The 12368-nt window shown below is 36.4% G+C and overlaps 1 protein-coding gene across 4 annotated transcripts in view; it reads right to left on the bottom strand.

Annotated features, from left to right (window-relative positions):
* The window catches only part of ASB3 (ankyrin repeat and SOCS box containing 3), a 116476-nt gene that overhangs the window by 36533 nt on the left and 67575 nt on the right, over window positions 1–12368 (bottom strand). For all 4 annotated transcript variants that reach the window (XM_086701113.1, XM_025932280.2, XM_086701116.1 and 1 more), the window contains 3 exons: window positions 5747–5859; window positions 5022–5157; window positions 2058–2235 (listed from right to left, as the gene is read on the bottom strand). In XM_086701113.1, coding sequence (XP_086557239.1) covers window positions 2058–2235; window positions 5022–5157; window positions 5747–5859 — 427 coding nt within the window. The remainder of the gene's footprint in view (window positions 1–2057; window positions 2236–5021; window positions 5158–5746; window positions 5860–12368) is intronic.

The raw sequence follows: 12368 nt of genomic DNA, 5'->3' as shown, positions 1-12368 counted from the left end.
TTATTACAGGATAATAACATGTTACCCTTATTGTTGCTTTATACAAAGGTCCTTACACATATCTGAAACAGAATTAAGTAATGTTACTATAAGTAAATATGTAACAGGTTATCCTTATTTTTTCACTAATTATTTCCCTTGCCACCATCATCACCGTACTCTCCCAAATTCAAATTTTCTATTAGGTATTTTAGGATCTGATCATTTAAAACTTCATTATACCAGATACAAACTTACATCAAGAAAATAAATAATTTTCCTCCTTAAAGTACAAACTAAAATTGATTTTCCTAATTAATAAGAATTTTTAAAGAGAATGAGTGACATGCAATGAATAGTATTTTCATGAGGAAGGAATAAGAATTTCTGCTAAAATATTCTATTTTCTGAAAAGAACATGAGCTCTTTAAACACTGAGGCAGATTTATAAAGAAACTGGTTGCTAAGTAGAGGAAGTTCTGAAGAAAATCATTAAAACCTAAGTTCTTAGATTATTTGTAAACTTACCTCCAAGACTCACAGCTGGAAAAAAATTAACAGTTTACTTTTCTAAAATTAAAAATACATCTGTAGGGATAAGGTCAGCCATGAAATCCCCCCTCTTTCTGGGAAAAGAAATGCAGGGTTACTCCAAAGCTACTTTTCTTTAGTACTTACATTCACAGAAGGGGTTACATTGAAGTGGTCTATGGAGGAAATCGTTATAACAAAAAAATTCCCAATATTGACAACAAATAAGGACAAACCCCAAGAGGGTTTTGGTATCAATTTAAAGCTCATGGTAGAATTGTATCTAAGACTTCTGTTTAAATAAACAAGCAAGAGTTAAGAAAAACACCAAATCGTAAAACCTAGGTATTCTGTTGAAATAAAGAATCAGTTTAATGTCCCTTAATAAATGTGTTTTAAAAATGGATTGGAAAAATTATACAAGGTGCAATAGTAAAATACCATGCCACCTAGTGGCATAATAACCAAACGACAGAATGTTTTCCTACTATGTAAACATATGAAAGGAATGACAATTTCACTATTACTTTTTAAATTAAATAATACAAACAACTACATGGGGCGCCTGGGTGGCTCAGTGGTTGGGCGTCCGACTTCAGCTCAGGTCATGATCTCGCAGTCCATGAGTTCAGTCCCCGCGTCAGGTTCTGTGCTGACAGCTCAGAGACTGGAGCCTACTTCAAATTCGGGGTCTCCCTCTCTCTCTGCCCCTCCCCCACTCATTCATTTTCTCTCTCTCTCTCTCTCTCTCTCTCTCTCTCTGTCAAAAATAAATAAACGTTAAAAAAATTTTTTTTAAATAAAAAAATAATATGAACTACAAAACTACTATTTTAAATTATGACTCTAAAGAGTTTAAACATACATTTCTTAAAACTATTCATTGCCAATTTATGTTAAGATGGGCTGCCATATTCTCAGAGGTATAACCAGGTTATTCGCTTCTAAGATTCCTGGAACCCCTAATTTCAGGGAGTTCCAACTTTCTTTAAGTCTCTTTCTCCAGAAAAATTTCATAAGAACTTCTGACTAAGGAAGAAGAGTAACAGAAGTAGGGCAGGCAAAGTACCAAGTTGGATTAGAGATTAAAGAGAAGGTCCAGTCACAGGGTTCAAGATGGGGAGAACTCCTTAGCCCACACAAAGGAAAGACTCGACCCAAGAAGGGTCACACACTCAAAAGCTTCCTGGGGTCAAACAGGAAACATCGAATAAGGCCATCAGATTGTTAACTAAAGACACCTGGAATAAAACCGGAGCAGAGCAGCAGAGTATGGCCACAGCTTGAGAAATTAGAGGAAAGTCTTAATACCCTGAGGATGCCCCAGGGCTCCATCTCCAGCCATTCTGTTCACACTAGGAAAGTGTAAGGCTAAGAGGAGCTGGGGATGGCAGAGAGGACAGATATGGGGGTGGCTCTAATCATACAGCAGGCTGGTAGAGAAAATACCAAGGATTTTGCCTAAGATAAGAGAACAGGCTCAGAAGATTTATTCCTTGCCGCCTTTTAATTACGAGACTATTTTTATTTTCTGTTTTACTACTTACTCTGTATGGCCCATTTGTGCAGCTGCATGAATAGGTAACTGCCAATCATCCTCATTACAGTAAAGATCAGGATCTGCCCCACTGGACAGCAAAAGCTCTACACATTCTGTGTGGCCCTCCTGAGCAGCAATGAACAAGGGAGTAGCTTCATCCAATGCTTGACAATTGACATTTGCACCTAATAGAGGATAACAACATGTAACAGACAATCTTAATTTATTTTTTTAAAAATGATAACATAAATTTCAAAACAGCTGTCTTAAAAGGGTTTTATAGTACAATAGTTCCAACCCCAGTGGACGCTGTTGTATAAACATACTGATTTTCCAAACTTGTTGGTAATCATTTTAAATTGTTTTTGCTTTTATGCTAACAAGAAAACAAGTGATTAACATTTTAGAATTCATTTTTAAGCTAAAACAAAAATCTTATGCAATGAAGGATTCATTTCATTCCAATCTGTCCTCCAGCAAGCACTCTGTGGGTCCAGTAAGTAATCACTGAAAAGTGGAAAATACAAATCATCAAAAATGGATAACATCTGACTATTACAGAAAAAGATAAGAAAAACGTACGTTATAAGACTTTATAGATGCCATTAATCAATTCACGCTAAGATTTATGGAAAAAAAATCCCCACAGATATGACATACATTGGGGCCATACCTTAAAACTAATGTTAACTATACTTTTCATTATATCCTTTTCCTTCATGACCACTGCATTTAGAGCCTTATAATGAAAGAGAAAATGTCTACTTAAATGGTTTCTGAGCAGACTTTCAGAGAACAAAAACTGAGGCGCCCGGGTGGCTAGGTCGGTTAAGCGTCTGGACTTCTGATTTTGGCTCAAGTTAGGATCTCATGGTTCGTAGGTTTGACCCCTGCTTCAAACCTGCTTGGGATTCTCTCCCTCCCTCCCACTGTCCCTCCCCCACTCACATGAGAGCACGCGCTCCTTCTCTCTCTGTCTCTCAAAAATAAACATTACAAAATAAAGAACAAAACTAATCAATTACTTAAATGCCAATATATTAAGATGTAAAAAAGTGACCTCACTTTTGGTAAAGGTTTTAAAAATAGCTAATTTCCCTCAATTTTTCTCATTGACAAATAACATGTTAAATATGCTAAGTATAGTGTTATTGCATGACAATGAGAATTTTTAAATTTCTCTAATGTCTCAGTGGAAATATCTTCATCACAAGGGAAAAAAATTTTTTTTCTTTGAATGGATGTTCTATAAATGCACCTTGAATAAACCACAGCCCTGAGACAGGTAAAAAGTCTGCAAAACACAAATACTAAGTTAAAGCGTTGATAGAATTTCAGAAATTCTAACTGGACACTCAACACATCCAGATAAGTAGAAACTTCTCGACTTAAACAAGGTGGATGCTTCACGTACTGTCAACCTCAGAAAGAAGGGAACACCAAATATATTAAGAAAAGACTAAGTCAAGAAAGAAATCTACTTAACTTCCCTTTTTAAGCAGTTTCATTTTGATTGACAATTTCAAAGAATCAAAAAGAATAAGGAACCAGTCCCTATAAGATTACAGGTAGAAAGTTGGAAAAATGACAGATAATTCACTGAAAGGAAAATCATTTTAAGGAGTCAGAAACATATATAGCTACATGATAAACATACCTACACACCTTTTCAATTTGCTGTTCATAACTATTCGGGGAGGGGGGTAAGGAACAAAACAGAACAGGTGCTTACCATTCTGGGAGACAAACTCGGCATGAGGAGACAATCATTAAGGTACTGTTTAACCTATTTTATTTTAAATATTAGTTACATGCTAATAATTGGAAGTTATGGAACTGGAGGCCATAAAATGAATTAGGACAGCCTCAGGAAAATACAACAGAGAAGAAAAGGAAGAGAGTAAGTCACATGAGAAGGCCTGCTTCTAAGCCTCATTCTGCCAGGAAATATTTTCTAGATCTTTGGCAAGGCACTTAAACTCTCAGGGCCTGGGATTCTTAATCTAAAAAAGTACATGTTTAAATAAATAATTTTGGAGATTCCTTTCAACTCTAAGATTTACAGATTCAATATTTGTAACAGGTATCTTAATTTGGCACTTAATGTTTTCTTTGCTCCATACTTCAACTTGCACATTTGAAGGTTTGTAAGAAAGCAGAAGTAAGAAAATATGTGCTTCGTTGTCGAAATAAACTTTGTTTTGTATATTTGGAGGCAATCTATTAAAAGCCTAGGTATTATAGACAAATATAAAAAGCCTAAGAATTTTTAAAAGATGTTTTGCCTAACAGCAAATCTGGTGTATTTCCCTTCTGCTCGTAACTATCCACGCTTCATCAGGTTAGTACTATGAGTGTGTGCACAGCGTTTGGAGGAATTTGAAAGCCCTTACATAACAAAGGTTTCCGGTCACAGAAATGTCATACAGCATAAGAATGCCACCTCAACACCATCTCCTCTGGTAATGCTGAATGTGTAATGACTGTCACAGAGAAACCTTTAGCAGGGTTAGGTTGCTATTAATATATTCAAAGCGTAAACATGCTTTCAAATAAACCATTTAAATAATCCCACAATTTATCAAAACATACAACTCAAAGGCTTAATATACAAAATAGCTATCTAATAAATTAATTAAGCTTATATAGTCTTGTACCCTAGACAGTTGGAACTGTTCAGGTCCCCATAAGAAAGAACAGCCCCATCATTCAACTTGCCAATAAACCTGCTTTTGTGATAGATCGTTGTGTTCCTCCTCAAATAAATTAGTAGCTGTGCATCACATGATGTTAGTAATAGACACTTAGTAACCAGGCTTATAAATCAACTTGTATGTACTCTTATTTACCACTAACATAAAACCATAAATTTCACAACCTGATTTATATCTGGTCCAGAACTGTACTTCCCAGGAAGACACAGTTAAAACTGAAGATCTTAACAGTGCAAAGGCTAAAGGATTCAGCTTACCCGATGAAATAAGTATGCTCAAGCTTTCTAGCTTGCCATACTGAGCAGCCACAAATAAAGGTGTGATTCCAAAGTCATCCTGGCATTCCTTGTCTGCTCCTTTCTTAAGAAGCAATTTTATGATCTCACCATTTTCCTAAAGCACAGATTCATATTTTAAACAGGAGAAAACAAAGAAAATAGAAGGTATCTGTTTTCTTATCCCTGTGTTTTGGGGTGTTTTCATCTTCACTAAAGGAAAACTTTTTTTTTTTAAGTGTATTGTTCAACGGGAAGGATGTACTAGACAGAGATTATTCTATATGTTTAGCCAGCCCATTAAACAGGTGAAACATTGATCTCTAAGAATTATAATCCTTTTAAAGCCTGCAAAATTAGTTTGCTAGCCCAAGCAGTAAGGAGTTAGCACAGTTTCTAAACACACTGCTATAAATAAAGTCAGTCATTGCTCCTTATCAATTTATACCCTAAATATTCTGATGGTCTCTTAACTATGCCATCAACATATGAAAAACTTAGATAATCCCTGAATCCCAAAGCTGCTGGAACTACCAGAGCAGTTGGCTTATTCAGAATGATCATTAGCATTTAGACTGCCTTTTCTGTACTGCACTAACCATCATAAATCACAGGCAAGTAGGAAGCAAAAACTGTATAGAACTGTCATTTTAAAAGGGTAAAACACATAATTTACATGGAAATGAAATAATAAATTCACAGCTTACCTGAAAAGTAGCCTGATGCAAAGCGTTCCATCCACACATAGAATGGGATCCATTAACATTTGCTCCATATCGAAGCAACAGCCTTAACACATCTATATGTCCATTTTCAACAGCTGCGAATGCAACAGTCAAAACAATTATTGTCAGTAGAAAGGCAGGTTTGTAGGACTGGACACTTTGGTGATGTTCTCATCACTTATTCACCCTGGAACTCACAGTGCTGTGATCATTCCTATCAAGAAATCAAAACACATACTCCCTATGCAATCCCAAAACATTTATCACAGTTGTCTTAGCTTAAACCTATTAACATACACATCCTTTCTGTGAACAAAATTATTTTCAGTAGCGTTTAAAAGAATACAGAGGAAATGGAAGTAAGAGGCAAACATTTATTCTCTCTGCTAATAAAGACAATGTTTCTATTTAGTTAAAATGCAATTGGGAGAGAGATAAGGATGAACAGGTCAGAAGAAACAGCAGTCTGAAGAAACAGTCCCACAGGGATTGAAAGGTTGGCTGTTATTACCATTTGACCACAAATGACAATAGTCACTGCCCAACTGAAAAAGCAATACTGCAAGTTCTGCATCTTACATATTTTTTCCGTCATAAACAATCGTTAAATGATGTGTTTGAAGCGATCAATGAAAATATAGTAAAACTTTGCTTGTTTGAAAAAGAAACCCCAGACAACCTAAAGAGTATTTTTGGAGAAATGCATATTACTTAATGGCCCCCAAGCTGCTGCTACAGTAGATCGTTTGAAGAATAGCTCACATGCCCATAGGTTCCTTAAAAAACGTGCACCCTTTTACTAATTCCACCAAATTATTCTATTTTCTTTTACATATCTAACATTACCCCAAGGTAAGTGCCACCAAATATCAGGTGCATACAATAATTTACAAATCTGATCTTGTGAGGAAGAACACAGGTATGATGTTATTAAGTTGATAGAACAAACGAGTGGGACTAAACTTTCCAGAATGTGATCTACCACAAAACAAAATTGTGCATTGACGATGTCATTGATTCTGGAGTAGTTAAGGGGGGGGGAAACAGAACGCCAGAACAGAGGTATAGAGAACTTAATAAAATAAGTACCCACACACATACACCATTAGCAAATATGACATACTGTGATTGATGTACATGTGAGGACTTCTTGGAATTATCAGTTTGGGGAAATATCAGTATCAGAAAGAGGACAGATGTGATAGGAAGGTTTGACTTCATGTGCTTGGCAATGAGAAAGGAGGTTTGAAAAACAAGTATGAATTTTTTATTTCATCTCAAGTATATATTTATTCCTTTTACTATAGTTGCAGGTAGGAAGTAAAAATCAACAACTCCAGTCAAAAATTAGAAAGGCGCTAGACTCTTAAAGAAAGAGCCACATTTGGAAAATGCTAGCATAAAATAGGAAAGATAAAATACTTGAATGTAGAAAGCCAGAAATGGTAAGTGTACTCATTATTACTGAAGATAAGTAACATGTCACTAATACTCTTAATTTTGTATACTGAATTTATACCAAACCTAGTTCCACCACAAAGGACTGTCAGAAGTTTTTTAGTTAAGAATTCTCTCATCCTGGGAGGTTTCAGAAACCACAATGGTTGAGACAGCACCATTGTAGCAGAAGTTTAACATACCTTATTTCTAAGTTAACATTCAAGGGTATTTTATCAAGGAAAGAACAACAGTTTTTCAAGCTAGGTTATTTTTCTATAATCAATCTAAAGTCAATCTAATTTGGGTGGAGGACATAAGAAAAAAGGAAGAAAATCAGTTTCATAACCAATTCATCATTATCAGTGATTGCTGATAAAAATCATTCCATAGCCAGATCCTGAGTTGAAGCTTATCAACTGGCAGTGATGTATGAAGCAGGGTAAAGATGTTTGTTTTTCATGAGTTAGGCTGACCTTATAAAAATGAAATTCAAAAAAATTTGTTTTGATTATTAAATACACTATAGTAGAGAGACAGAAAAATTGTTTTTAACATCATAAATACATTAACATATGATACCTGCATCTCCAGTGAAAACATTTGCCAAAGGCAACAGTGAAACCAATATAAAGAGTATTTTTATAGCTCTATTTCAAAATAAAGCAAATTTAATGATTAATAATTATGAACTAGTGGTTCAGAAAAGTGTACTTAGAGGGGCGCCTGGGTGGCTCAGTCAGTTAGGGGCCTGACTCTTGATTTCAGCTCATCATGAGCTCACAGTTTATGGGATTGAGTCTACACTAATAGCACATAGAACAGCCCACTTGGGATTCTCTCTCTCCCTCTCTCTCTACCCCTTTCCTCTCCTTCCCCCCCCCAAAATAAATAAACGTTAAAAAAAAAAAAAACAAACTAAACAAAAAGTACATTTAGAACTTACATCTACTACCAAAGCCTCTCCTTTGGAAAAAATGAATTAACTTATTTTTCTTTATATAACAAGTTACCAAATTAAGCGGGGGGGGGGGGGGGGGGGTGTGCCATGAAATAATAACATATATTATGCTTCAATAAAAGTTTATTAAAAAACAAAAACAAAGGGGCGCCTGGGTGGCGCAGTCGGTTAAGCGTCCGACTTCAGCCAGGTCACGATCTCGCGGTCCGTGAGTTCGAGCCCTGCGTCGGGCTCTGGGCTGATGGCTCAGAGCCTGGAGCCTGTTTCCGATTCTGTGTCTCCCTCTCTCTCTGCCCTTCCCCCGTTCATGCTCTGTCTCTCTCTGTCCCAAAAATAAATAAACGTTGAAAAAAAAAATTTAAAAAAAAAAAATAAAAAAAAAAAAAACAAAAACAAAACCAGATTTGAACTTCCTATTTGCTGGCCCCCTAATCCACCAAGAAAGCATTCTCCTTAAAGAATTTCATTCTGCTTGTATGCCTAGTGCCAAATGCAGACAGAAGACAGGAAATAAATAATTGTTGCCTGTATGAATAGGAAAAAAACAAAGTCTAAAAGAAAACAAGTTTTCTCTTTTTAAAAACACATCCCTTTCCAAACTAAACAGGCTTCAGAATTACACTTCTGGATAGGACAACATTAACTGGTACTAAACTAGCCTTCCTGCTATCAACTATTATACAAGTGAACAAATATGTAAAGCAACTTTTTCTGGCATTAAACAAGTCAGAACATTGTGATTCCTGAAAGAAGGGAAACACATGAGGTGAGGCCCATGACCACCTCAGCTCTCTGCCTAGGGACTTTTCTTAATTATGGTGCAGTGAGCTGAAATCTAAGCAGGGCAAGGTAAGGTTGAAGAAAAGGTACTCAAGAAAGGAAACAATCCAAGCAGAGGACAGCAGTCCACTGAGCTAAGGAGGCATAGATTAGAGTTTAAACAGCTGACATCTGCGGTGCAAGGCCCCAGAGGAAAGAGATCTGTGCAAAGGAGAGGTCCTGGTGTGGAAGTTCTCTAAGAATCCTCAGCTGTGATCGAGGCTGCACATGCCTAAGGCAAGACAAAACTCACAGAACTGCTGAAGGATTAAAAACAAAATAGAGATAACTAGAGGGCAAAGAGTACTGGGGGCAATGGAAATCCTAGGAGTTCTGGCCAGTCATGGTGGTGAAACAACAGGATACCTCATCAACACCCTGGGAATCCTGCTGAGACACCCAAAAAGCAGAGCCCTGGAAATAAAAACCAATTCTGAGAGTAAGGCCTATTCTGGACCTGCTTTAACTAAGCCTAAAATAAGCCCTGACAAGTTCAGGAAGGAGGCAGAAGTTGGGAAGTAAGAATCCCACCAAATCAGATGCACTTGGGAAACACCTTAAGCTCTCCACAGACACAGTCAACAAAACATAAAACCAAACCTAAACAAGCTGAAGGTTATATGTCAGTAAATGAATTATTAAAAAAAAAAAAAAAAAAAAACGAAAACAAAATCAACATTTCTCATATGAAGATAACAGAATTCGAGTCAGAAAAGGGTCAGCAGAAATTGACCCCAAGATGGCCCAGATGTTGGATTTAACAAATGAACTAAAGTAGCCAGTATAAATGCTTGAAAATTTTAAGAAAAGTATGTTCAAAGACTTCACTTTTAGTATATAGAGTATACAGATAGGTATACAGAGTATCTCAGCAGAAGAATGAAGCCATTAAAAAAAATTCTAGAACTGAAAAAAAGACATGGAGGGACTTAAAAGATGATTAGAGCTGGAAGAGTCAGTGAACTTGAAAACATTGATATAAACCATCCAATCTGAAGAACTGAGAGAAAAACCACATTGACTTACAGATCCCAGAAAATCAGCCTTCAAACCACAGAGCTTTGAAAGAGGTCACCTCACTTACAATTTCACATTATATATAAATTAAGGATGATTATATAAATATACCTTACAGCTCCAGGGAAGAATTTCAATGATTATAAAAGGGGCTACAAACAACAAGCCACTGAAATCAACTGCTATAATAGCAGTTTCACTTTTTTTTCAGCACTCCTATTTGCACTTAAAATCTAATCTACCGTTTTACCATAATCCTTCAAGACTCTGCAAAAATAAATGAATGAGTCCAGTCATTCACCAGGACCAGGAATTGCACTAAGCACAAGGGTTACTGCAGTCAACTGGAATGACAAAGTATTTACCTTCATGGAACTTCTCTTCTAGTCAGAAAGACAGATAATAAACACATTGATAATAAGTTCTCATGAAAATACTGTGAAAGAAATTAACAGAGTAAAGTAATAATAGACAGTGATCAGGACTACTTTAGAAAAGAGGAGAGAGGTCATCTCTGAAACAAAGACAGCTAAACAGAGAAATGACAAGATAAGAAGCAGTAAATCATGCAAACAGATGGAGGAGGAGTACTCCAAACAGAAGAAACAGGAAGTGTAAAGACCATGAGGGAGCAAAGGGTATGCTTGAGGAACAGCAGGACGGCCACTGTGGCTGACGTGTAAAGACAGGGAGAGGAAATAAGGCCAGAGAGGTACGAAGAAGCCAAATTTTGTAGGGCATGGCCGGAAGTGTTAATTAATTGCACTGATTTGTTTGTGTGTGTTTATTTATGTTTTAAGGAAACAATGAATTTTCAGCTAGAGCTACTCAAAGGAAAACAGCTCTCTCTTCAGCCTTGCCTTCTGAGCCAACCAACCCCCTTCACTTTCCTGTGTTCTAGTCACACTCTTTTTGTCTTTTTTCAATGGTTATTTCCATGCTTTCAGGATGCCACAACTAAGAAAAATGTTCACTGATCAGCCCAACTAAAGCAGGTCCCCCCATGTCTTTCCATCATAATGTCCCATTCCTCTCTATCATTTACATCAGATTACAATTATAATTCACATGTATACGTGTTCATTCTAAATTCCCCACCAGATCATAAGACTTATTCACTACTATATATCCTCAGCACTTAGCAAAGTGTCTGCCATAAGAGCCACTCAGTAAATATTTGCTAGGTGACAGAAAAGAGAAGAAGCTTTATATTGGCTGGCCATTCAAACATAAATACATCGTCACAAATACTAAAAGAAAATAAATGAGCAAAAGGAAAAAAGATACTTAATGTTAACAGTAAGCAGGATTCTCGAGGTGAATAACCAGGTCTTTGCTATTATATAGGAAACATAAGCCTGCATATGACTGATGTTAAAATGGAAGTAATAAAACGTAGAGAAGTATTTATTTGCAATTTATAAATTAAATGAGACAGTCACATAATGAGTTCTTTTATTGCCATAATCAAAATTTAAACAATAACCTGTAAACACATAAAAAGATCAACATCATTAGTCATGAGGGAGATGCAAATCAAAACCATGAGATGCCACTTCACACCCATTAGAATGGCTATAATCAAAAAAGATGGGAATGCAAGCTGGTGCAGCCACTCTGGAAAACAGCATGGAGGTTCCTCAAAAAACTAAAAATAGAACTACCCTATGACCCAGCAATTGCACTACTAGGCATTTATCCAAGGGATATAGGTGTGTTGTTTCGAAGGGACACATGCACCCCAATGTGTATAGCAGCACTATCAACAACAGCCAAAGTATGGAAAGAGCCCAAATGTCCATCGATGGATGAATGGATAAAGATGTGGTATATATATACAATGGAGTATCACTCGGCAATCAAAAAGAATGAAATCTTGCCATTTGCAACGACGTGGATGGAACTGGAGGGTATTATGCTAAGTGAAATTAGACAGAGAAAGACAAAAATCATATGACTTCACTCATATGAGGACTTTAAGAGACAAAATAGATGAACATACAGGAAGGGAAGCAAAAATAATATAAAAACAGGGAGGGGGACAAAACAGAAGAGACTCATAAATATGGAGAACAAACTGAGGGTTACTGGAGGGGTTGTGGGATGGGGGGATGGACTAAATGGGTAAGGGGCACTAAGGAATCTACTCCTGAAATCATTGTTGTACTATATACTAACTATTTTGGATGTAAATTTCAAAAAAAAAAAAAAATTAAAATTAAAAAAAAAAAAAGGACAACATGTATAGCATTCATAAGGATGTGGACAAACTGCAACCAACCTCCATTGCTGGTGGGGATATAAAATGGTATAGCCCCTTTGTAAGTCCAACAGTTCCTCAAACACTTAAATATAGGGTTATCATATGAC

This window comes from Puma concolor, chromosome A3, assembly GCF_028749965.1.
Source record: "Puma concolor isolate L17-30 chromosome A3, mPumCon1.1.hap2, whole genome shotgun sequence".
NCBI lineage: Eukaryota > Metazoa > Chordata > Mammalia > Carnivora > Felidae > Puma > Puma concolor.
Note: the sequence above shows the minus strand (reverse complement) of the source record. Positions and strands in the feature narration are given on the sequence as shown.